A 24,363-nucleotide genomic window follows, 5' to 3' on the forward strand; every position below is an offset into this window, starting at 1 on the left:
TCGCTATTCCTAGTGATCAGTGAAAAGTATGATGCGCTCGTCCAGTCACCTGCTCACCGTCTCAGACAGCTCCCATCATCAGCCCGAGCTTCATGGTGCTGACAGGCTGGCTCAGTCCTATGTTAAATGGCAACAATCAGGACATATCTGCAGGGTTCATCATTACTCCTCCTACTATCTCACATCCTTCAAGGTCTGTCTCCAAATTTACAGCAAAGTGTCTGTCAAAATACCTCAGCTAGAGAATCTTTGGTATGGCCACCTATACTTTCTACTCTAGACATACAACCACAGTTTAATGTATGCCTAATACGGGCCTGATGGTTTCTAAGCCATCATTACACAGGTCTGAGCAAGCAATTGGGCCCCTTTCACACATGCTGTCCGATCAGGTGCATTTTTCAGGTGGACCTGATCGGACACTCCATTCACCTCTATTGAGCGACAGATGTCAGCTATGACATGTCAGATCGGATGGAATCAGATGAAACAGTCAGGCGGATCAGTCTTCATCTGATCTCCCATAGAGGACAGAGGGGCTCGGTCAGGTCCATCTCTGCACAGTGATCGGAGACGGACCTGTCATCTGCCTGCTCAGCAGAGATCAACAGATGGATCCCCGCTGAGCAAGCAAAGTCTGTCAAAAAAACGTGCCCTGTGAGAAAGCGGCCTAAGGCTACTTTCACACATATTTAATGTTCGTCCGTTTTTCATTCATCCGTTGACAGATGAGTATGTGTGAAAGGGGCCTTAGAGGGTGACTACTTTGATTGTCTCTATGGTCACACTGTATGCATCATTGAGCCACTCTGGGGAGATCTCAAAACGTGCAGTTCATGCAAGACAGCCCAAGAATTTACAGGAACTGGAGGCTTTTTGCCAAGAGGAATGGGCAGCTTTACCATCTGAGAAGATAGAGCATCATCAACAAATACCACAAAAGACTTCAAGCTGTCATTAAAGTTAAAGAGGACAATACAGGATATTAAGAACTGGGGTGTGTAAACTTTTGATAAGGGTCATTTGGGTAGTTGTCATTATGATTTAAAAAGAGTAAACACAGTTGATTAATAATAAATGGCTTCAGCCAAAACACTAACCATGAGTGAAAGAAAAGTTTTTGTTTTAGCATTCAAATTCTCTGAAAAACAGCCAAGAAATCATCAATTCTGCCAGGGTATGTAAACTTATGAGCACAACTGTATATAGAGCCGTCAATTTACACAGCCCTTTACACACACACACACACACACATACATTGTACCTTTCACCTCAGTCGCTGCCCTCAACAAGCTTACAATCTAAGGTTCCCAGCTCACATTCATACATACACATACTAGGGCCAATTTACACAGGTGCCAATTAACCTACCAGCATGTCTTTGGAGTGTGGGAGGAAACCCACGCATGCACAGGCAGAACATGCAAAGTCCAGGCAGGTAGTGCCATGGCTTGTTGAGAATTTTGGAAACCATCAAGTCTTAAAATGTATATACACATGCAGCAATTTTTTTTTTTAGACTGCAGAAAGGTTAAAACATCTGTTTGGTTAATCTTCATGTTCCCATTCACCCATGCCCCCTACCCTTTATTTTCTGTCCATTGTAAAAAGAAGTTAGGGGAATTCTGTCTAAAATGGACACCATTTAACATTGTGGTTCTAACCCCTTAGATATTCTTTCCAAAACACAGAAAGGAAATGTTTCCACCAACTGTATTTTAATGAGCTACTGCTGACAGATGGTCTCAGGGTGCTCATTATGTGTATAAAGAACTGTTGTAAGCACACCAAGTTTTGGATGATATATAGAGTTCTATGTTCTCCCTACAAGTCTTAAGCAACCAGGCAAAACATTATCTTCACACTAAGCTGTCATCAATCTTGTGTGTTATTTTGGCTCTTGACCTTGCCCACCAGGTGCAGCTTTCTGCCAGCATCTCATAAAACAAGAATACAGTAAAACTATCAACTGCAGCTCAAAAAAACACAGTACAGAAAGTTATTGGATATAGTAAACTAATTTACAATGTAAATTATATTTACAGTTGCAATATAATGAAAAGAATCAACTGCAGATCCCTAAAAACAAGTAAAAGCTAATTTACCTCATATTTAAAAAAACAAACAAAATATGAAAGTTACCAAATGATTTTTGAAAACACTATGCACCTTATAAATAAAGTGCAACTATGTAAAAATGACGTTATGGAGTTTGTCAGTGGCACTGAAAACAGCAGTTTTCTGAGCCTCCTTATTACATAGGTTCATTACCTTTTATTGCTGCCAGTATCTCCCTTATGTTCCCATTTGCTGCAATAGGGTGACAATACTGTGTTCTGCAGTGAAATTACACAGTAACATGGTCATCCTGTTGTCAGGGTAGCCTTTGATGGATACGTACTTAAATGAGCTTTAACCCTTTTAATAATATGCCATATCAAGGGGAGGGGTGGGGAACAAAGAGAACCTGTTACCCCCAAAAAATAATCATATGGAGCAGCATAGTGGCTAGATGGTTAGCACATCTGGTCTTGGTATGTGTATTAGGGACCTTAGATTGTAAGCTCCTTGAGGGCAGGGACTAATGTGAATGTACAATATATAGCAAATATTTTTTTTCTTTTGAAGAAAAAGTTTAAGCTGTATAAATACTCTTAAGCACCTACTGTCAGTGTAATGTGTTTTTTCCCAACCCTTTAACAGTTTTACTGGACAGCCTATCCTCTTACAATAAGTGGAAAAATAACAGATCTACAGGCAAGTTGAACAGGTACTCAAAAAAAAAAAAAAAAAAAAAAAAAAAAAAAAAATTAAAGAGCACAGGAAGTCTATAATCCTCACGTTATACTGCCATCTACAGAAGGGTTGTACACCGACTTACCAAAAAGTGTAGGCCATTTCAAATACAGTACACCTCCCACTAATAGCAAATCTCAGTAGCAAAGTAGTATAGAGATCATGTTTATAAACAGAGATGGGATTATTGGACTGTGTGTAATTGTATATTATACATACATACATACATACATACATACATACATACATACACACACACACACACACACACACACACACACTCTAACAATAGGGATCTGTATCTCTCAATGGATCCAAGAAAAAGATATCATGGTGAGTACAAAAGTCCTATTTTATTTTTCATCCAATGAAAGGGACACAGGAAGTCCAACCTTCATGGAGGTCCAACAGAGTTGTAGGCAGGGCTGGAGTCCTGCGGGAACGGCGTCCCTGCACTTTCACAGCAGGAACGCCGTTCCCTTTGCAGGACTAGAGCAGCCTCAAGCCGAGCCTTCACTATGCGGCGATGCCCAGCATCGCCGCATAGTGAAGGACTCCACTCAAGTCACTGTCAGGCGAACTGAGCCGAGCAGACTCGGAGCTCCGCCTTCAGGCTCTGACCTCGCCTGCCACCTGTGACCTGTCCTTCAAGGGAAAGATCATCACCCATGGTGGCGATTATTCTGTAAGTTTGACAACTTATTTTGTTCTTGTAAACTGGCACTTTACAATAAATGTTGTATTTTCTGTGAAATATATATGCATATGAGCGTATCTTTTTTTTTTTGGTGGGGGGAGTGGATCTTGGGTGGGAGTTTCCACACTTTTTTCCCCCAGGGCTCGACCCCTGGTTGTAGGCAACACAGCAAGCGCATGCTAGTACATGAAACCCTAAGCTTAGATGCTGGTTTGCCCTAGCCACCTAGAAATGGTGGAACAAGATATCAGTCCCCAGAGGGACTGAAGAACAAGGTCCCTGTTGAAGCGTCAGGCAGAAACTTCAGAAAGAAAAAGCTCTGGGCCCCAACTTAAGCTGGTCATTATGCAGAAACCAAAATGATTCCTTACCAAGTAAAGCCACCAACTCAGAAAATCACCTCACAGGGATAATGGCTACAAGAAACACTGCCTTGTGGGTGAGAGCAGAGAGAATGTGGGAACCCCCTGAACAAAGGTCTTAAATCAAGGAGTGAGAAGACAATAGTCTCTGAAACAAAATAGGGAGGGCAGAAACACTACTCTTGATAGCGCCGAGAGCCAGTCACAGATCCAGACCTGCTCAGGGACTTTGTCCCATCAAGAAACTCTTGGGGTGGAAGACCACTAATTGTCCAATAACAGACCTTGTAAGAAGCAGACTTCCTAGCTTTTAGCAATGTAGGCAACACACAGACTAAAATATTCCCCTTGCCCTCAAAACCTGGGGGCCCAAGAGAACCAGAAGAATCATGGCGTGGATGCAGCTGAGGAAATTGTATGAAGGCTGAGAAAATCCGCAGGCTCTGGGAAAATGCAAGCACACAAAGGATTAATTCAATCTGAAGGGAGGCCATGCAGACTCAGTGGGATCACTCAGGTAGTAATAGATACTGGGCACTAGTTCAAAAAGTTAATACCCCAGGTCATGGGTGCTCAACCTAAGGCCCTCCAGCTGTTGCGGAACTACTGGTTAAGTGCCCGTGCCTTATGGGCTCCCTAAAGCATGCACCAAGCTCCTGTAAATAAAAAAGGCAAAGCCCAGAGTTACCTCAGTTCGTAACACTTTATATTATTGCTTTTTTTTTTTTGCATACAGTTCTATAAATTGACATAAATATTTGCAAGGTAAATATTCACTGGCTATTCCAATTTCATTAGCGCAATGTAGTATGTCATTATCTTGTTTGAACAATTCACCAGGGTTGTCCTCTACAAACAGTGACATATATGGGTGTATGGAATATTTCTATGCGATTTTCATACATCATCTGAATACAAGACTTTATGGAGGAAAAGTGAGCACTATTTGCTCCAACTTTAATGCTTGACCCTTCAAAAACTCCATAACCAAAATGTAAAAAGAATATAAAAATAGTAATACAGTTGATTCCACTTTGTACTCAATACCTACAGCATTACCAGTCATCTTGGCAATCTCTTTGAGCTTATTAAAGACACTCAAAACGGTAAGTTTTGGGGGTGTGAACATGGTGCGCTGGTTACTGCGGCTGCTTTCTGCAACAAGTCCGAGATCACCCTTCTCTTGTGCCTCCGCTTTAATTTTGTCTAACTGACGTCCTGCCAATAAAACAGATAAGACATGTATAGAAGTCACCATAATAATAAAAAAAAAAGGAAGTAATCACAGATAACTTGACAGGATATAAATATGGGAGCTGCTATTAGACTTGTTTTTAAGAGTGAAAACGCTGGAGGATGGTCATTGTTATGTATTCCAACAAAAGTTTATCGGTGACTGTCTCTAAAAAAAAAAAAAAAAAAAAAAAAAGTGCCACATCCGAATGATCAATCAAGAAAAGAAGGGAGATCCCCTGATGGACTTTAAAGGCACCAAAATAAACAAAACATTTTAATTTAGATGTATAAATGTAATTTATTATGCGTGTACAGAAAAGCTTGTTTATACATTAAAATTGAATCATATATGGAAGTTGCGGTTAGTTTCCCTCCTAACGCAATATTCCCACTTGACAAATTATACATTACATTTATTTCATTAAATTTCAGGGTCTAGCTGCGTCGACCCCGGAATTGGTGTATGGGAACGTTAGCAGGCATCTAGCGCTAATTCAGCTACATTGACCTATTTCTGAATGTACCAGCAACTCCAGGGCGCTACATTGCTTTTTTTCTTTGCTTTTTAACACGCTATATGGAATGTTATCTATGGATAATAATTATCCAGCTGTGAGTATTGCGATGATCAATATTGTTTTTGTTGCAATTACCAATTCTATTATATCTTATATGCTAATGCATTTCTGTACACTCTATAGATAACGGGCTGATCCGTCCATTTACCCCAGAGGAAAGGGAGACAATTCTCCGAAACGTCGGGTTTCTGTTTGGACAATCATTTCCCCAATACTTTGTTGCTTCATTGGGTTATTCTCAGGTTGTCTTATAACTATTCCATATACGATTCAATTTCAATGTATAAACAAGCTTTTTTGTACACGCATAATAAATTTATACATATTCATTTGAATTTATTGTTTATATTTTGGTGCCTTTAAAGTCCATCAGGGGATCTCCCTTCTTTTCTTGATTGTTATGTATTCAGCCATGAAGCAAAAACAGGTAAGTTCAAATAAGGTTTCCCAACTAGCTCACATGCTAGTCTCCATATCGAAAACGAATAGGTTACCAAGTGCAAAAATTCTCATACAACATAATAAAAATTCGGAAGTGGTGTAATTGTATGTATTGTATTTTTTTGGAGAAAACTGTACTGATTAAATGAAAATGTTATGATCCGGTATCGTACGAGAAACATTTTTGTGCTTGTCCTTTTCGGGTTTGATGAAAGCTGTGTACTTACAATCCGATTATCGCACAATTGCTTCAAAAGCGGTATTTTTTGTACAATATTTTGATCTTGTGTACGGGGCTTAAAGGATTACTAACCCCCCCCCCCCTTTTTTTTTTAAACAAACATGTCATACTTGCTGCCACTGTGCAATTCATTTTGCACAGAGTGGCCCCGGCCCTCTTCTGGGGTCCCACATAGACGCTGGTGGCTCCTCCCTGCATTGGGAAACCACGTAGGAGAAGCTCTCTCCTTGGGGGTACCTGCTCGGGCACACGCCCGAGTCCAGCATTTGCATCCATAGACAGACACAAAATGCCAGACTCAGCCCTGCATTATTGGATTTGATTGACAGCAGCGGAAGCCAATGGCTGTGCGGCCATCAATCTATCCAATCAGGACACGAGACACCAGATGGAGCTCGCTCGTGGCGTGTGAATTACGGGTTTCAGGCAAGTATAAAAAGGGGCTCGGGGGGAGCTGCAGCACTACAGAAGGTTTTTCAACTTATTGCATAAGGAGAAAAACCATGAGGGTTTACAACCCCTTTAAGACTCCTTTAAAAGCCTCAAATTAAGTTTCAGAAAAAGCAGCCCTTAAAAAGTGAAAAGATAGACACAGCCTCAGCAGCACTGTAGCACAGCACTTTTAATTGTGCAACATTCGTAGAGAAAATCTACTGGCTCTGTTTTGAGTTTAGAAAACCCATACCAGTAAACTTGAAAGAGCCCCACTTGCTCTATGCCAGGTAATTGTCATAGGTTTAGTAAGCCGCTTGTAGGTAATGCTGGGCTTGGCAAAATACGTAAAGATATTAAATCACTTCAGCTGCATTCGCAGTACGGCGTTTTGAATCACGGGTAGATTTGCCTGAGGTTTGACAGTGCCAAGGTGTGAATGACAAAACGCAGGATTCGCATTCAAGATGCCATTCACATTTGAATGACCCCTCAAATAATGGTGCGGGTCTGCTGCAAATGTCATGCGATAAAACTTCCTCCAATTGCGGAAACCCACATGGCAGGAAGCATGTCGCCCCAAAGTAGCTTCTGAACTATGTTTGGGCGACATGCGTCCTGCGATGTGAGTCTTGCATCTGCATTTTGTCATTCACACCTCAGCGCCGTCAAGTCACAGGCAGATCTGCGGCAAATCTGCCCAAGATTTAAAACGCTGTAGTGAGAATGCTGCCTTAAAGTTAAATTCAATCTTTCCTTTCACTTTAAATAATAGTTTGTTTGGGCCAAGCTGGCTCAAACAAACTATTTCCTATACTAATTGAGGTGGCCGCTGTCAGGACTGTATAAACTGTATGTAGCATTAGCTAGATACAGTGCTGTGTACCTGCAGTGGTACAGGAACTTCCTGTCTGCTGCTGGAACAGATTGTACTATATTTTAGTACTGTATAGTAGAATGCAGCACTGAGACATTCAAGAGTTCAATACGCATACAGAGAGAGAGAGAATGCACAGGGACTTGCCATTTTGTACAACCCTGGCATTCTGGATCTTTAAATGTGTCTCTTACCAGAACACGTGGCCTCTCACGGTTGTGCACTTGTCTGATACTTTCTTTGGGAAGTGGGTTTATTGGATTTTAGAAGGTAGAAACTGGCGCATTACCCCAGAATAACTTTATACTGTATTGTTTCATATGCAGGATTAATGATGTTTTGTACTATTATTGGGTTTGTTTTACAAGATTTTTAAAATAATTGAAAGTACTGCAAAACAATCTAGTGCAGTCTGCCAATGTACTTATCAATTAGAATGGTTTCCAGCTCTCTACAGAACAACCTAAAACCTTCCAAGTTATGTAGATGAGGAGAGGGATTCTGTAGTCCTAGCACTTTTAGTCCAGGTGTGACAATGTTATTCCTCCATAGATACAATACAGTGAGTGAGCATGGTCACCCAAGAACAGAAAGTATGTTACTGGCAGGATCACCATGTGAAAAAAAAAAAGCCTAAACATTGAAAATGAATACAGCCACCCCATCTAAATAGCAGTAAGTCCTCCGCTATCTCTTATCTCCATTTATCACTAAAATTATACTCTTTTGTGTAGCTGGCATGGTGTGTTCTTATATTACAGTACGTAATGTACGCTCTTCAAAAATATTTAAAAATTATTTATTAAAAGAAAAAAAGTTTATTGAAATATATTCATACCAGTCGCTTGTGCAACAGCTTTCATCAATATAGTTTCACCAATACCAAGTTCAAGCCCTTCATAAGCAGGACCCAGGCGGTTCAAACACAGGTAGATGCAAGGTAGAAGGTCCCCCGGAGACAGACAGATAACAGAACGCAGCAAATTGCTAAGTGTCTCAATGTTCTTTAAGCTAAAATAGAATAGAAGTAGTATATTAAAACGAACACCTGAGAAAAAAGTTAAAAAACATGCATAATATTAGCATTACCAGCTGTGAAAAAGGGAAACTAATGCAATTTACATCAAGCTTGGATTTTTTTGAGCCCTTGTCTAATATTTTTAGCTGAAAAAGGTTTTTAAAGACATTGCGGTGTGAGCTAGTCTACCCCAAAACAAACTAAACATTACTACTTGGGTAAAGGGCTATTTGTGAGTTTTAGAAAACCAAAAAACATGTTCTAAGAAAAAGGATTTTACAGTATCTATCAAATTCAAAGTAGCCTAAAGGTTTGTACACACTATATGAAAAATCGGACGAACATTTTCATCTGAGGAGCGATCATACGATTTTCTAGTAGTGTGTACACAACTTTCGACAGCCGATGCCGATCTTCCGAACTAAAATTTCCAAAGGGACAAACTCCAAAAAAAATCTTGTACGGAAACAGAACGAACGATTTTTGTTTAACCGCTTCCAGATTGCCCACTTAAAGTGGCAGGGCGGACCGGCTGCGTGAAACAAAGTACCTGTTTGTCATTTTGTCTTTTGGGTCTGATTGGACACAGCGGTAGCTAATCAGCAGGTCGGTTGTGATGGCCGCCGGCCACCTGCAATCGTTTGCTGGGGAGGCAAGAGAATCAGGAAGTGAAGCCTTGTGGCTCCACTTGCTGGATCCCTACTGCGTATGCGCGAGTCACGCTGCACAATCCCACTGGTCCCTGCTGCCTTCTGGGACCTGTGCGTCTCCCAGGAGACAGCGGGGGGGACCAGACATGGCATAGATCGCGGCGGATATTGCGGCGATCTATGCCAGAAAGTGGGAGCAAATACCAGGATTACACAGGTATCTGCTCCCCCTTCCCCCTGAAAGGTGTCAAATGTGACACCGGAGGAATCCGAAAAGTGGTAGTTCCATTTCTGGGTGGAGCCCTGCTTTAAGGACCAGGCCTATTTTTGACATCTGTTGTTTACAAGTTAAAAATGACTTTTTTGCTAGAAAATTACTTGGAACTTCCAAACATTATATCTTTTTTTTTTTTAGACACCCTAGAGAACAAAAAGCCGGTCGTTGCAATATTTTATGTCACACCGTATTTGTGCAGCGGTCTTACAAACGCAATTTTTGGGGGAAAAACACACTTTTAAATTACATTTAAAAATAAGAACACAGTAAAGTTGGCCCAGTTTTAGTCTATATTGTGAAAGATTATTTTACGCCGAGTAAATAGATACCCAACATGTCATGCTTCAAAACCGCGCCCGCTCGTAGAATGGCAACAAACTGACTCTTAAAAAATCGCCATAGGCGATGTTTAAAAATGTATACAGGTTACCAGATTTGAGTTACAGAGGTCTAGTGCTATAATTATTGCTCTCACTAACGATCACAGCAATACCTCACATGTGTAAACATCCCTTGTAATAGAAAAAAAAGCATGCCAGGACCCCCTTAATGCGAGATCTGGGTCAAAAAGACCTCAGATCTCACATTTACACTTAAAAGCAATACAAAAAAAAAAAATTGTTATGTTAGGAGGGAAAAAAAAATTTCCCTTTAAAGCGGGAGTTCACCCAAAAAATAATTTTTAACATTAGATTGAGGCTCATTTTGTGAAGGGGAATCGGGTTTTTTTTTTTTTAAATCGAAGCAGTACTTACCGTTTTAGAGAGCGATCTTCTCCGCCGCTTCCGGGTATGGTCTTCGGGACTGGGCGTTCCTATTTTATTGACAGTCTTCCGACGGTCGCATACATCGCGTCACGAGTAGCCGAAAGAAGCCGAACGTCGGTGCGGCTCTATATGGCGCCTGCGCACCGACGTTCGGCTACTTTCGGAAAATTGTGACGCGATGTATGCGACCGTCGGAAGCCTGTCAATCAAATAGGAACTCCCAGTCCCGCAGCCCATACCCGGAAGCGGCGGAGAAGATCTCTCTCTAAAACGGTAAGTACTGCTTCGATTTAAAGAAAAACAGCCGATTCCCCTAGACAAAATGAGCCTCAATCTAATGTTAAAAATTAAGATTTTGGGTGAACTCCCGCTTTAAACCGCAGAGGTGATCAAATACCACCAAAAGAAAGCTCTACTTGTGGGGAAAAAAGGACGTCAATTTTCGCACGACCGCGCAATTGTCAGTTAAGGCGACGCAGTGCCGGAAGTTGAAATTACACCTGGGCAGGAGGGGGGTGGTTAAGGCCATTGGGAGGAAGAAGCTTTAAAGTCGCTGCCATCATCTAATAACATTGAGTCCTGGCCCGCTGCCATCATCTAATAACATTGAGTTTACACACACAGCTCCCGGTTCTCGCTCAGTAATGAGCGATCGCGGGTGCTCGGCGGTGATCGCACCTGCCGGGCACGTGGGTCGGCACCAGGGGCGATCGGGGGGCTGGTCGGCTAGTGGTTAACAGGAGGGCTAGTGATTAACAGGAGAGCCAAATCTTGTAACATGACAGTCAGTTTCCATTCAACTTTAGCTACCTCTACCTCTCATACTACCTCTATAGACTGTTTAGAGATGCTGCTTTCAATGAAGGTAACCTATGCGTATGTATGTTTTGACTGTATGCATACTATACACTTCCCAGGTTTATTGTAAACTGAAAAGTTGTTGTGCATGCAGACCTGGAAAGCTTGCGGCCCTTGAGCTGTTAAAATGCATGTAAACAGTACATGTTTAAGATTTTAAAACATTAGACGTCTTCCATAAATCCATTACCGTGCAGATTCATCTTCTATCATTTCAAATGTGCGTGCAACTGCCAAGTAAGGAACCCTAAATAAGATAAATGCAAAAAGTTACAGAAAGTCCAGAATATTTGAAAATAACGGCAAGTGTTTAGTAAAACTCCCCCCCCCCCCTTTAAAATAAGAGGTTATACTTACCTACTGTGTGTAATGGTATTGCACAGGGCAGCCCTGAGCCTCTTTCTGATTTCCCCCACCAGTGCGCCCAGCGCTTCCTCTTCTCAGGGTGCCACCATAGCAAGTCGCTTCCTATAGTGGCACACCTGAGGGCAAAGCGCTGGATTGAGATTGTGCTCAGGTAAGAATAAGGGGGGTGAGGGGGCAATACACATACCAATTTTTTTTTACCTCAATGCAAGAAATGTATTAAAAAGGTAAAAAAATTAACCACTTTAACATACCTAAACCTATTATGTACACTTACCGGTCACTTTATTAGGTACCCCTTGCTAGTACCGGGTTGGACCCCCTTTTGCCTTCAGAACTGCCTTAATACTTTGTGGCATAGACTCAACAAGGCGTTGGAAACATTGCTCAGAGATTGTGGTCCATTAGGACATAACATCACATGGTTGCTGCAGCTTTGTTGGTTGCACATTCATGATGCAAATTTCCCGTTCTACTACAGTCCAAAGGTGCTCTATTGCATTGAGATCTGGTGACTGTGGAGGCCATTGGAGTACAGAGATCTCATTATCATGTCCAAGAAACCAGTGGTGAGATTTGAGCTTTGTGACATGGTGCATTATCCTGCTGGAAGTAGCCATAAAGGGATGGACATGGTCAGCAACAATACTCAGGTAATATCCCCCACACCACCAGCCTGAACCATTGATACAAGGCAGAATGGATTCATGTTTATGCCAAACTCTGACCCTACCATCTGAATGTCGCAATCTTCTATTGTCCGATTTTGGTGAGCCTGTGCGAATTGATGCCTCAGTTTCCTGTTCTTAGCTGACAGGAGTGGCACCCAGTGTGGTGTTCTGCTGCTGTAGCCCATCTGCTTCAAGGTTCATTCTGTTGTGTATTGAGAGATGGTATGCCACATACCTTGATTGTAACAAGTGGTTGAGTTACGGTTACCTTTCTATCATCTCAAACCAGTCTGCCCATTTAACTCTGACATCAACAAGGCATTTTCGTCCACACAACTGCCGCTCACTGGATATTTTCTCTTTTTCGAACCATTCTCTGTAAACCCTAGAGATGGTTGTGCGTGAAAGTTTCAGAAGATTGGCAGTTTTTTTTAATACTTAGACCAGCCACGTTCAAAGTCACTTAAACACTCTCTTGCTTACTCTGATGCTCGATTTGAACTTCAGGAAGTGGTCTTCATGTCTAGATGCCTAAATGCTTTGAGTTGCTGCCATGTGATTGGCCGATTAGAAATTTGTGTTACCAAGCAATTGAACAGGTGTACCTAATAAATATGCCAGTGAGTGTACGTCACCACATACAAGCCAAGATTACATGTAGAGCAGTACCTGCACTTTTCTCTACGGCTCCTTTCTTTAACCACTTAGACCACCGCATAATCGTTTTACTGCTACAGGGCGTCTCTCCTGTGCAGAATCATGTATATATACACGCAATCCTGTACTTCAGCCTGCAGGGTGCGCGCCACACCAGTGGGATGCTTTTGCTGTGGTTATTCACAGCACAAGCCAATCTGTGTGTGCCAGGCACTGGATGTCAGCCGGCACCTGCCGATCCATCTGTAAAATACACAGAATGGGGATCGGCCTATGTAAACAAGACAGATCTCTATTCTGACAGGGGAGAAGGGATGGATTTTGTGTTCCTGCAAAGCAGGGAACAAAATCCATTTCTTTCCCTAGTGAAAGCACCTAACAGTACACAAAAACACTGGCTAGGCACACAGTTAACTCTTTGATCGCCCTAGATGTTTAACCCCTTTCCAACCAGTGTCATCATTATTAGCATATTTTTTTTTTTTTTAGCACCGATCACTGTATTAGTGTTACTGGTTCCCACTAAGTGTCAGTGTCCGATGCAATACTGCAGTCCCACTATAAGTCGATGACTGCCGCCATTACCAGTATTAAAAACAATATATTCCATAAATATATCCCATGGAACATTTGTGTTTATTGGGAGTTTTTTTTTTTCCTTTAACCAAAAACATGTAAAGTTGAGAGGTCCAAGAGTGGGATAACAAAAGTTGTCATGAACAGTAATTGCTTGGCCATTATACTGGCAATACTTACATCTGGCCATTAGTCCAGCAGGCATCATTTACTGGATGATAACGACTTTTTGATGGATTGTAATCTGCCTGTTTGTCCGAATCATCTTGCTTGCTGCCTCCAAAGAAACTAAAATTTGATAAAATGCATGAAAAACAATACAATAATCTTTAAATAATATACACATTACAGTCAAATGTCTAAATGTTAAGTGAAACGGTCTCGGGTCTATTACAAAGGCTAGTTTAAGTGAATACCACCTATGGACATCTACCAAAGGATTCCGTTACCTCAGGTTACAATTGAATTAAAGAATCTCTCTACTGAGCATGATCAGACATTCAGTGTCCACTAAATACTTATCTACTTTCCCTTCCTTACCTAAAAAGGGACTTTCCTTTACCGTGCCAATAAAGTGCAGACTCCGTACTACCAGCACAATTCTGTGGCTGCGCAGTTTACAGTATTCTGGGGCACATGGCATATTTACAGCTGAATTACTACCTGTAGCCATGGCTGAATAGAACCAGGGGGCAATAAATAAACCTTAATATTGCATAACGTAGAAGTTCAGTGGTTAAAAAAATTCTGGCACAACACTGTAGAAATTACAAAATCAAAAAGGAGTCTATATATGAACATTTCTTGATACTGCTCACATACCCCCTATTTCCTAGCTGGCAAATACAAAAGATACTTTAGAAAGTGATCACATTTTAACCACTTGCTGACCTTCCTATAGCACTTCTACAGCTACAGGGCAGCAGCTGTGCACAGGATCACATACACACACACACACACACACGATTGTGCACTTCTGTCAGCAGGGGGTGCTGGTGCGCTGCTTCTGCTGTGAATATTCACAGCAGACGCAGATTTGCCGATGCAACCATCCGGCAGAGACTCAGAATGAAGCTCTGCCTATGTAAACAAGGCAGAGTTCCATTCTGACAGGGGGGAAGGGATGGATTCTGTGTTCCTGTAAAGCAGGACTAAAATCCATCCCTTCCCCTAGTAAAAGCAGCACACATGATAAACACAAACACTGGCTAGGCACACAGTTTGTGAAGATGCATTTTTTTTTTATTCTCTAGTTCCCTCTGATATATCAAAACTGTAAGCTCCCCAGTGTCATTTATACAAATATATGGTATAAAAAGCTTACTTCAGAACGCTGTTCAGTGTTCAGCTGACTGTCTGCTAGTCTTCTCTCCAGATCTAATAGCTGCAGGGGGAGGTGCCGTTAAACCCCTGCTGACGTTAACCGAGAGGAGAGGAGGAGACCAACGGTTAGTCACGTGGGGGATGAACGGCGCTCTGAAGTAAGCAATTATACCGCATATATTTTTATAAATGACATCTACTGGGGTGCTTAGTGTTATACATCAAGGATACTATAGAAGAGGAAAAAAAAAGTATTTTTAGAGCAGGAGGGAAGGATTAGGGAGCCGACAGGCAGTGATGGGAAGGGACGACACACAGAGAAGAGCTGCGGCTTATGGAGGCTTTTACTCTGACCACGGTGTCAGCAGCCCTAATAAATAGTACAGGGGGAGGGCAGAAACTGGCAGGGTCAGCCAGATATTTCAGGTGATACAGGGGGTCAAATTACACAGGACAAGCACTGTGCTGTATAACATGCTTAAGGGAACAGAATCAATTTTTTTTTGGTGGTGGGGGGGGGTTTAACACTTTGACTCTCTGATCACACTAGATGTTTAACATCTTCCCAGTCATTAGTACAAGTTCACTGGTTCCCACAAAGCGTCAGTGTATACATTTTTTTTTCTTTTTTTTTTTTTTTTTAGAGAGTATGTATATGCATGTGTAATATATATATATATATATATATATATATATATATATATATATATATATATATATATATATATATATATATTTCACATCGGTTTCCAATCTGCAACAGTAAATTCATGTTTTAAAACCGCGTATGCAGATTTCTCAAAAATTTACGAATAATCTAAAGTCCTTTACCTTGAAATATTTTTTGTGGGCTTTGCAGGAGTATTAGCAGAGGACTGCTCCGAAGACTTTTCAGACTCTTCTTTTACAGGAAGTTTTTCAGAGACTTTACTTTCTTCCTCTACGTTTTTTTCAGAACTTTCTTTTTTAGATTCTTTTTTATCCTTTTTTCCTGAAGCTTTACCCTTCTTTTCGAAGAATTTTTCTGACACTTTGTTTCCCTTTTTTGATTTGCTAGAAGGTGGGCTTGCATCTGAAGAAAAACATGTACGATTAAAACAAGATTACCTTCAAAGTACAGACTGAGATTCCAATGAACTTTACAACACAGTATTCTTAAACTGGCCATACATAGATGGGTAAAAAAAAAAAAACTAACATATTCCTCCATCTACACAAACAAGTTGGAGTTGGTTTGGGGACTGTAAAAAAGGGAAGGATCGGATTAGATAGGATTCAACCAGTCTTTACACTATCCAGAGGGTTAGCCTCTTAAGTTCCACAGTGAGTATAACAAGCATGCATTACTGCATATACAGACTGATTTTACTAATTGTGGGGTTAGTAACACTTTAATGCACTGCATCTTGAAAGAAAATATGTTCCTGATTTTATTAGGTAATTTACTGCCACCAACACTGCACATAATGTATGGCTTAAGAGAGTAGTAGCAGGTACATGCAGGTCGAATTGCTAAGGCTGTGGTCACCACAGATAATTCTATTCATTATAATGGTTAAAGACCCAACATTCTGCCACAAAGAGACTAACCTAATTACCACTTGAGTGTATCCTGAGCCCTGGTTCACACTGAATGAGTTTGAAATTGTGCGACTTTACTTGAAGTACCACGATTTCAAAGCCTCAGGTCTGATTTCAGGTGAGACTTCATGCACACAGATGTCTAGGCAAGTAGCACATGAAAAATTGCTTAACCACTTCAGATCCGCGCTATAGTAAAAATACGTCTGCAGCGCGGACCTGAAGTGCCAAGTGGCCGTGTTTAAACGGCCTGCTGTTTCTCTGCTGGAAGCGCGTCCTCGCGAGCGCGCTTCTGCAGAAAACTGTGTTGGCCGTGTCCCTCGGACACAGCCAATCACAGATCGTGCTGAATGGCCAATCACAGCGGCCATTCAGCATTCGATCTAGCCGCCCAATGAGAGATGATCTCGAATGTAAACAAATGAGATCATCTCTCATCGCCGGCTTTCTCTCCTTACACACAGACCGCGTGTGAGGAGAGAAAGACAGTTTCACATCGATCGTTTACTACAGTAAAAAAAAAAAAAAAAAAGTGAGTGACACAAACACTACCCAGTCCCTGCCAGTGCCACCTTCCAGTGCCACCTTCCAGTGCCACCTTCCAGTGCCATCAGCCAGTGCCACCAGCCAGTGCATTTTCATCAGAGCCACCTGCCCCTGCCATCAGTGCCACCTGCCCCTGCCATCAGTGCCACCTGCCCCTGCCATCAGTGCCACCTGCCCCTGCCATCAGTGCCACCTGCCCCTGCCATCAGTGCCACCTGCCAGTGCCGCCTGCTCGTGCCATCTGCCCGTGCCACCTGCCCGTGCAATCTGCCAAAAGTGCAATCTGCCAAAAGTGCAATCTGCCATCAGTGCCACCTGCCAGTGCCACCTGCCCGTGCCACCTGCCCGTGCCACCTGCCCGTGCCATCAGTGCCATCAGCGCCACCTGCCATCAGTGCCACCTGCCGCCACCTGCCGCCAGTGCCACCTGCCCGTGCCACCTGCCCGTGCCATCTGCCCGTGCCATCAGTGCCATCAGTGCCATCAGTGCCACCTGCCATCAGTGCCACCTGCCATCAGTGCTACCTGCCATCAGTGCCATCTGCCCGTGCCATCTGCCAGTCCCATTTGCCGTCAGTGCCACCTGTCAGTGTCATCAGTGCCACGTGCCATCTTTTGTCATTGCCAACGATGGCTAAAAGATCTTTTTCACTTACGGAGGCATACGAAATTATTGCGGCCGACGAGAGCAACGGGGAGCTCTGCGATTCGGATTCCTCCGCAAGGTCAGACGCCGGATCTGATGTTGAATATGAGCCGATAGTTAGCAGTGAAGAGGAAGAGGAGAAAGAGGAGGAAGAGGAGGAAGAGGAGGAAGAGGAGGAAGAGGAGGAAGAAGAGGAGGAAGAGGAAGAAGAGGAAGAAGAGGAGGAAGAGGAAGAAGAAGAGGAAGAAGAGGAGGAAGAGGGTCCGCCCGCCAGACGAAGGCGTATTGCTAAGGAGGCAGTGCCATCCACCAGCCCTGCTGTGCCATCCACCAGCACTGCTGTGCCATCCACCAGCACTGCTGTGCCATCCACCAGCACTGCTGTGCCATCCACCAGCACCGCTGTGCCATCCACCAGCACCGCTGTGCCATCCACCAGAACCGCAACACCTCGTCAAGCAAGGTCACGTACCAGTAGGTCCCATGCCAGCCTTCCCTATTCCCTTCAGTACCCCTTGTGGCTTCCTCCTAATTCAGGAGAAGCCAACATTCCCCCTTTCACTGCCCAGCCAGGAGTCCAAGTGGACACAGAAAATTTTGCCCCAATAGATTTTTTCAATTTAATTTTTACTGAGGACTTGCTTTCCTCAATTGTTTCCCAGTCCAATCTCTATGCCCAACAATTTATTTCCAGTCACCCCACATCCTATTATGCTCGTCCCTTCCAATGGAGACCCCTTACAGTGGAAGAGTTTAAAATTTTTTTGGGCCTCGTATTCTGTATGGGACTAAACCACAAAAACGAAGTACGTTCATATTGGTCAAAACGCCCCATATACCACATGCCCGTCTTTTCCTCAAAAATGCCCAGGTCCAGATATCAAATGATCATGCGATTCCTACACTATAGTGACAATACCCAGTGCCCTCCCCGAGATGACCCAAATTTTGACAAACTTTATAAGATTCGGCCACTACTAGATTATTTTTCCCAAATTTTCCCCCAGTTGTTTACCCCGGACCAAAACATCTGTGTTGACGAGTCCCTTGTAAAATTTTCTGGCAGGCTCGGCATAAAGCAATTTATGCCCTCCAAAAGGGCCCGCTATGGAGTGAAGCTCTACAAATTATGTGACCGTGCCACCGGATATACCTATGCCTTCAACATATATGAAGGAAAGGACAGCCAGCTACACCCCCCTAATTGCCCAGACTACATAGGAACCAGCGGGAAAATTGTTTGGCAACTCCTAAACCCGCTCATGGAGAAAGGCTACCACTTGTATGTGGACAATTTCTACACAAGTTTGCCCCTTTTCCGAAACCTGTATAGAAAGAAGACACCCGCATGCGGCACCGTACGGTCGAACCGGAAGGGCTTTCCTCAAAGCCTCGTCACCAAGAAGCTAAGAAAAGGGGAGACGGCGAGTGCACGCAATGAGGAAGTTCTGGCCGTGAAATGGAGGGACAAAAGGGATGTGTACGTGCTTTCTACCATCCACAACAATACATGCGTTACCATCAGAAGGAGGAATGGGCAAATCCAGAAACCAAAATGCATTCAAGATTACAATAAGTTCATGGGGGGTGTCGATTTCAATGATCAAATGATCGAGCCCTACCTTTCCACAAGACGATCATACCAGTGGTATAAAAAAGTTTCAATTTACTTATTCAATTTGGCCATATACAACACCTACGTATTATATCGAAAATCCACTCCAAGACCCAAATCCTACCTTTACTTCCAGGAGGAAATCACCACTGCCCTTTTATACACCAGCAACCCACCAGCAACCATTCGATCCGATGTGGTAAGCCGACTCTACGAGCGCCACTTCCCAGATAAAATCCCTCCCGGACCAACAGGCCGAAATTCCCCAAAAAAATGCCGGGTGTGCTCCAAAGATGGAGTGAGAAGAGACACCCGTTTTCATTGTGCCCAATGCCCTTCCCAACCAGGCCTCTGCATAGGCGGCTGTTTCCGCCGTTATCATTCCTTACTAAATTATTAGTCACTTCCTGCCATTTACCTTTACACCCCTTATGCCTCTGCTTGCTCTGTATTTGACCCTGGCTTGTTATTTGACCACGATTCTGCCTACCGATTTTGTTTATACCTCTGCCTGATATGGAACTGACCCTGGACTGTTATTTGACCACGCTTATGCCTACCGATTCTGTTTATACCTCTGCCTGATATGGAACCGACCCTGGACTGTTATTTGACCACGCTTATGCCTACCGATTCTGTTTATACCTCTGCCTGATCTGGAACTGACCCTGGACCGTTTGACCATTCTTTTTGCCTGCCTCTTGGACTGATCTTTTACCCTGCCAGTGGACTAGTGGGATTCAAAGCACAGGGGTCTCACATGTGAGGGGCTCCAGAATTGTTTTTCTGGATGAAGAAAACTATTGTTTTTGTTTTCTCATTCTAGATTAGGGTCTGGTTGCCCGGAGGCTTCAAAGAGATTTGGGTGGGAGAAGCCTCTACCCCTGTCCCCATTCTGTCCTGAACGAGGCCCTACTTCTGCCTGCTGCCTGTAGGACCTATGCCATCATGCCTGTTGCCTGGACAATTGCATTTTCTTTTGCTGACCAAGTCCCTGCCTGCTGCCTGGACCAGTGCTATCGTCCCGTGGACAACTGCGCTACTAAAACCACAGGTACATTTTTTGTTTACCCTTTGCTTAGCATAATGTATTTTGGGGTGTAATTCTTGTCATGTGTATGCTATGTGTCCCTAGAACACCGGTTGGTCTTCCTTGCATGTTGGGCCTCTGTATGTGGTCAGGCTGTGAAAAAGTCCCACACATGTGGTATCGCCATACTCAGGAGGAGCAGCAGAATGTATTTTGGGGTGTAATTTTTGCTATGTACAGGCTATGTGTTGGCAATATCTTATAAATGGACAACTTTGCATAAAAAAATTGCGTTTTCATTTTTTTTCCACATTTTCCAAAAACGTTTGGAAAAAAATGAATCGTTCAAAAGACTCATTATGCCTCATAGATTATACGTTGGGGTGTTAGCTTTCCAAAATGGGGTCACTTTGTGGGCATTTCCATTGTCCAGGTGCTCCAGGGCCTTCAAAAGTGTAATAGGTAGTCAACATGTTAGATGTGTAATTTATGCTCCTAGAACACCTGATGGTGCTCCCTGCATATTGGGGCTCTGTATGTGGTCAGGCTGTGAAAAAGTCCCACACATGTGGTATCGCCATACTCAGGAGGAGTAGCAGAATGTATTTTGGGGTGTAATTTTTGCTATGTATAGGCTATGTGTTGGCAATATCTTATAAATGGACAACTTTGCATAAAAAAATGCGTTTTCATTTTTTTCCCACATTTTCCAAAAACGTTTGGAAAAAAATGAATCGTTCAAAAGACTCATTATGCCTCATAGATTATACGTTGGGGTGTTAGCTTTCCAAAATGGGGTCACTTTGTGGGCATTTCCATTGTCCAGGTGCTCCAGGGCCTTCAAAAGTGTAATAGGTAGTCAACATGTTAGATGTGTAATTTATGCTCCTAGAACACCTGATGGTGCTCCCTGCATATTGGGGCTCTGTATGTGGTCAGGCTGTGAAAAAGTCCCACACATGTGGTATCGCCATACTCAGGAGGAGTAGCAGAATGTATTTTTGGGTGTCATTTGTGGTATACACATGCCATGTGAGAGAAATAACCTATTACAATGACAATTTTGTGAGGGGGAAAAAAAAAATAAAAAAAATATTAATTTTGCAAAGAATTGTGGGAAAAAATTACAACATCAAAAACCTCATCATGCATCTTACTAAATACCTTGGAATGTCTACTTTCTAAAAAGGGGTCATTTGGGGGGTATTTGTACTTTCCTGGCGTGTTCAGGGCCCCAAGAAATGAGATAGGCACCGGTACAACAGGTGTGATATTTGTTTTATGATTTGCACCATAGCTTGTAGACTCTCTAACTTTCACAAAGAGCAAATAATATCCACTAATTTGGGTTATTTTTACCAAAGACATGTAGCAGTATAAATTGTGGCCAAAATTTATGAAGAAAAATTAATATTTTGCTAAATTTTATCGCATAAACTAAGAAAAATTCATTTTTTTTCAAAATTTTCCGCCTTTTTTCATTTATAGCGCAAAAAATAAAAAGTCCAGAGGTGATCAAATACCACCAAAAGAAAGCTCTGTTTGTATGAAAAAAAGGACAAAAAATTCATTTGGATACAATGTTGTATGACTGAGTAATTAACATTCAAAGTGTGAGAGTGCTGAAAGCTGAAAATTGCTCCGGGAACGAAGGTGGTTTAAGTGCCCAGTAAGCAAGTGGTTAAAAAAAGTGCAGGAACCTTTTCTTTAAAATCAGTGCAGCATCGCAAAGTTACAGTCGCATCGATTTAAACAGTTCCAATGCAGACAATAGGGTGCAATTTGTCATGCGATTTGGAACTGTCAAATCGCATGACAAGACTCACTGGTGTGAACGGAGGCTTACCCACTTGCCATCCACAGTTTATAAACCGCCTGAAACTCAAGTGGTTAAAACAAGCTCATGGTACAAGGCTCACAATTGCTGCCATTTTCCTTTCAGCCAGCATCCAGCTATTTTATAAAAGTGATATGGGTGACTGTAGAGCCGCCTGGTCACTTTTACACTACCAAGAAGGTTCTGCCCTGCATAATCCATGCTTAAGTTATTTTCATTATAATTATAAAATGAAGCATAAATATCTTGACAGAGGAATAAGTGCTTGGATAAAAGATGCTGATCCCTACTTTTTTCTTCAGTCTTTTCAGGTGAGGTGTCCATGGTACATTGCTCAGTCTCTTCTTCAGGTTCAGACTTAACTTCAGATTTTTTAACAGCTGTTAAAATAAAAAAACATTTTTAGAATTACCTTAACTGTTTAAGACTTGGTAATCTAAGACGCATTCTGCTACAAAACCATATAAAGCCCAATTGTTTTAGACAGAACAGAGAAAGGTTAACATTTTGTCAAGCTTTGAATCCAACCATTCCCTCTTCTGTTGACAAGGTGTCAGTGGGAAAAGAAGTTAGAGAATTCTCTTCGATAGCAAAATAAAAAGAAATAAAACTATTTTTCCCATTACCATAATTAAAATCTCCCAAGTGGATTCACAAAGAGCAATAAAAACTGGACATAGTTTAAACCCTTTACATGCCAAGCAAAATAGCTGACATTGGTGAAAAAAAAAAAAAAAAAAAAAAAAAAGTGTATGTAAACCCTGACAGTGAAATACTGTTACCTGCACCCTTCGAGCCCTTTCACACTGGCAGCACGGGGGCGTCGGCAGTAAAGCACTGCTAGTTTTAGTGGCACTTTACCATAGTTTTTGTGGCAGTTCAAAGGGCAGGGGCGCTTTAGGAGTGGTGTAGAAGCTGCTTGCAGGACTGACGTCCTGCCAGCGCAGTTCCCCAGTGTGAAAGCACTCTGGCCTTCACACTTGCAGATGAGGCTTTTTTTAGGCGCTATTTTAGTGCTCTGGATGATCCAGTGATTATAGAAACAACCATCTTTACTGAAATTCCAGGATGTAGACTGGGAGGTGAGAATTCTCTAAGGATCAGGGCCCCAGCACAGACCGTATGCCAGGGCTCGACAAATCCCGGTCGCCAGGGCGACTAGAAATAGCAATGGCAAGAGGTGGGCAAAAAAAAAAAAAAGCCGCGGCCTCGCCTAAAACATCCTGCCCGCAGCTCGCCGCGATCCTGGGATCGCTGCGGGCAGGATGTTTTAGGCGAGGCCGCGGCTTTGGCCTAGTCCGCAGAGCGCCTTTTCCCCAGGATCGCGGGGGACCCCACCTCCCCCGCCGCTCGATCGCGGGGGACCCGTGATGTCCGGTAATTGAGGCCGCGGCCTTGTGAAGTCCCCAGCTCTTCCTTGTGTGAGCTGGCGCCATCTGTTGGTGGCCGTTGGTATTACAAGTTAAGCATTACAATTTAAACAGCAATTGTAATGTCATTTTTCACTATTTTCACTGCCATCTTCTTCCCTCTAATTAGAACCCCCAAACATTATATATATTTTTTATCCTAACACCCTAGAGAATAAAATAGCGATTGTTGCAATACTTTGTCCCGCCGTATTTGCACAGCGGTCTTACAAGCGCACTTTTTTGGGAAAAAAATTACACTTTTTTTTAATTAAAAAAATAAGACAACAGTAAAGTTATCCCCATTTTTTTTAATATTATGAAAGATAATGTTACGCCGAGTAAATTCAAACCCAATATGTCACGCTTCAAAATAGCGTCCGCTCGTGGAATGCCGACAAACGTTTACCCTTTAAAATCTTCATAGGCGACGTTTAAAAAAAAATCTACAGGTTGCATGTTTTGAGTTACAGAGGAGGTCTAGAGCTAGAATTATTGCTCTCGCTCTACCAATCGCAGCGATACCTCACGTGTGGTTTGAACACCGTTTACATATGGAGGGCGCTGCTCACGTATGTGTTCGCTTCTGCGCGCAAGCTCGTCGGGACGGGTGCGTTTTCTGGCTCCTAACTTTTTTAGCTGGCTCCTAGATTCCAAGCAAATTTGTCAAACCCTACCGTATGCCCATGTCTCTTCTCTAGCCCAACATGTGATAACAGGATCTTTTGGTAGGTGAGAAGGAAGGATGTCAATAACGACAGAGCTGCAAGACTGATCACCAGACCAGGGAATACTTGGTCTTCAGAAGCAGACAAACTGGTTTACTCATAAAATTGGCAATCTTTTCCGTTAACAGTTTAGTGCTGAGACTGGACA

At 42.6% G+C, this 24,363-nt stretch overlaps 1 protein-coding gene across 4 annotated transcripts in view; it reads right to left on the reverse strand.

Annotated features, from left to right (window-relative positions):
- Positions 1–24,363, reverse strand: part of LIG1 (DNA ligase 1) — a 138,349-nt gene that overhangs the window by 57,234 nt on the left and 56,752 nt on the right. For 3 of the 4 annotated variants that reach the window (XM_040325569.1, XM_040325568.1, XM_040325566.1), the window contains exons 8-13: positions 22,369–22,460; positions 15,655–15,895; positions 13,681–13,788; positions 11,421–11,477; positions 8,499–8,671; positions 4,907–5,073 (exon numbers count right to left, since the gene is read on the reverse strand). In XM_040325569.1, the coding sequence (XP_040181503.1) occupies positions 4,907–5,073; positions 8,499–8,671; positions 11,421–11,477; positions 13,681–13,788; positions 15,655–15,895; positions 22,369–22,460 (838 nt within the window). The remainder of the gene's footprint in view (positions 1–4,906; positions 5,074–8,498; positions 8,672–11,420; positions 11,478–13,680; positions 13,789–15,654; positions 15,896–22,368; positions 22,461–24,363) is intronic. The other variant, XM_040325567.1, reaches the window with a different exon arrangement.

The sequence above is a fragment of the Rana temporaria genome, chromosome 10 (genome assembly GCF_905171775.1).
Source record: "Rana temporaria chromosome 10, aRanTem1.1, whole genome shotgun sequence".
NCBI lineage: Eukaryota > Metazoa > Chordata > Amphibia > Anura > Ranidae > Rana > Rana temporaria.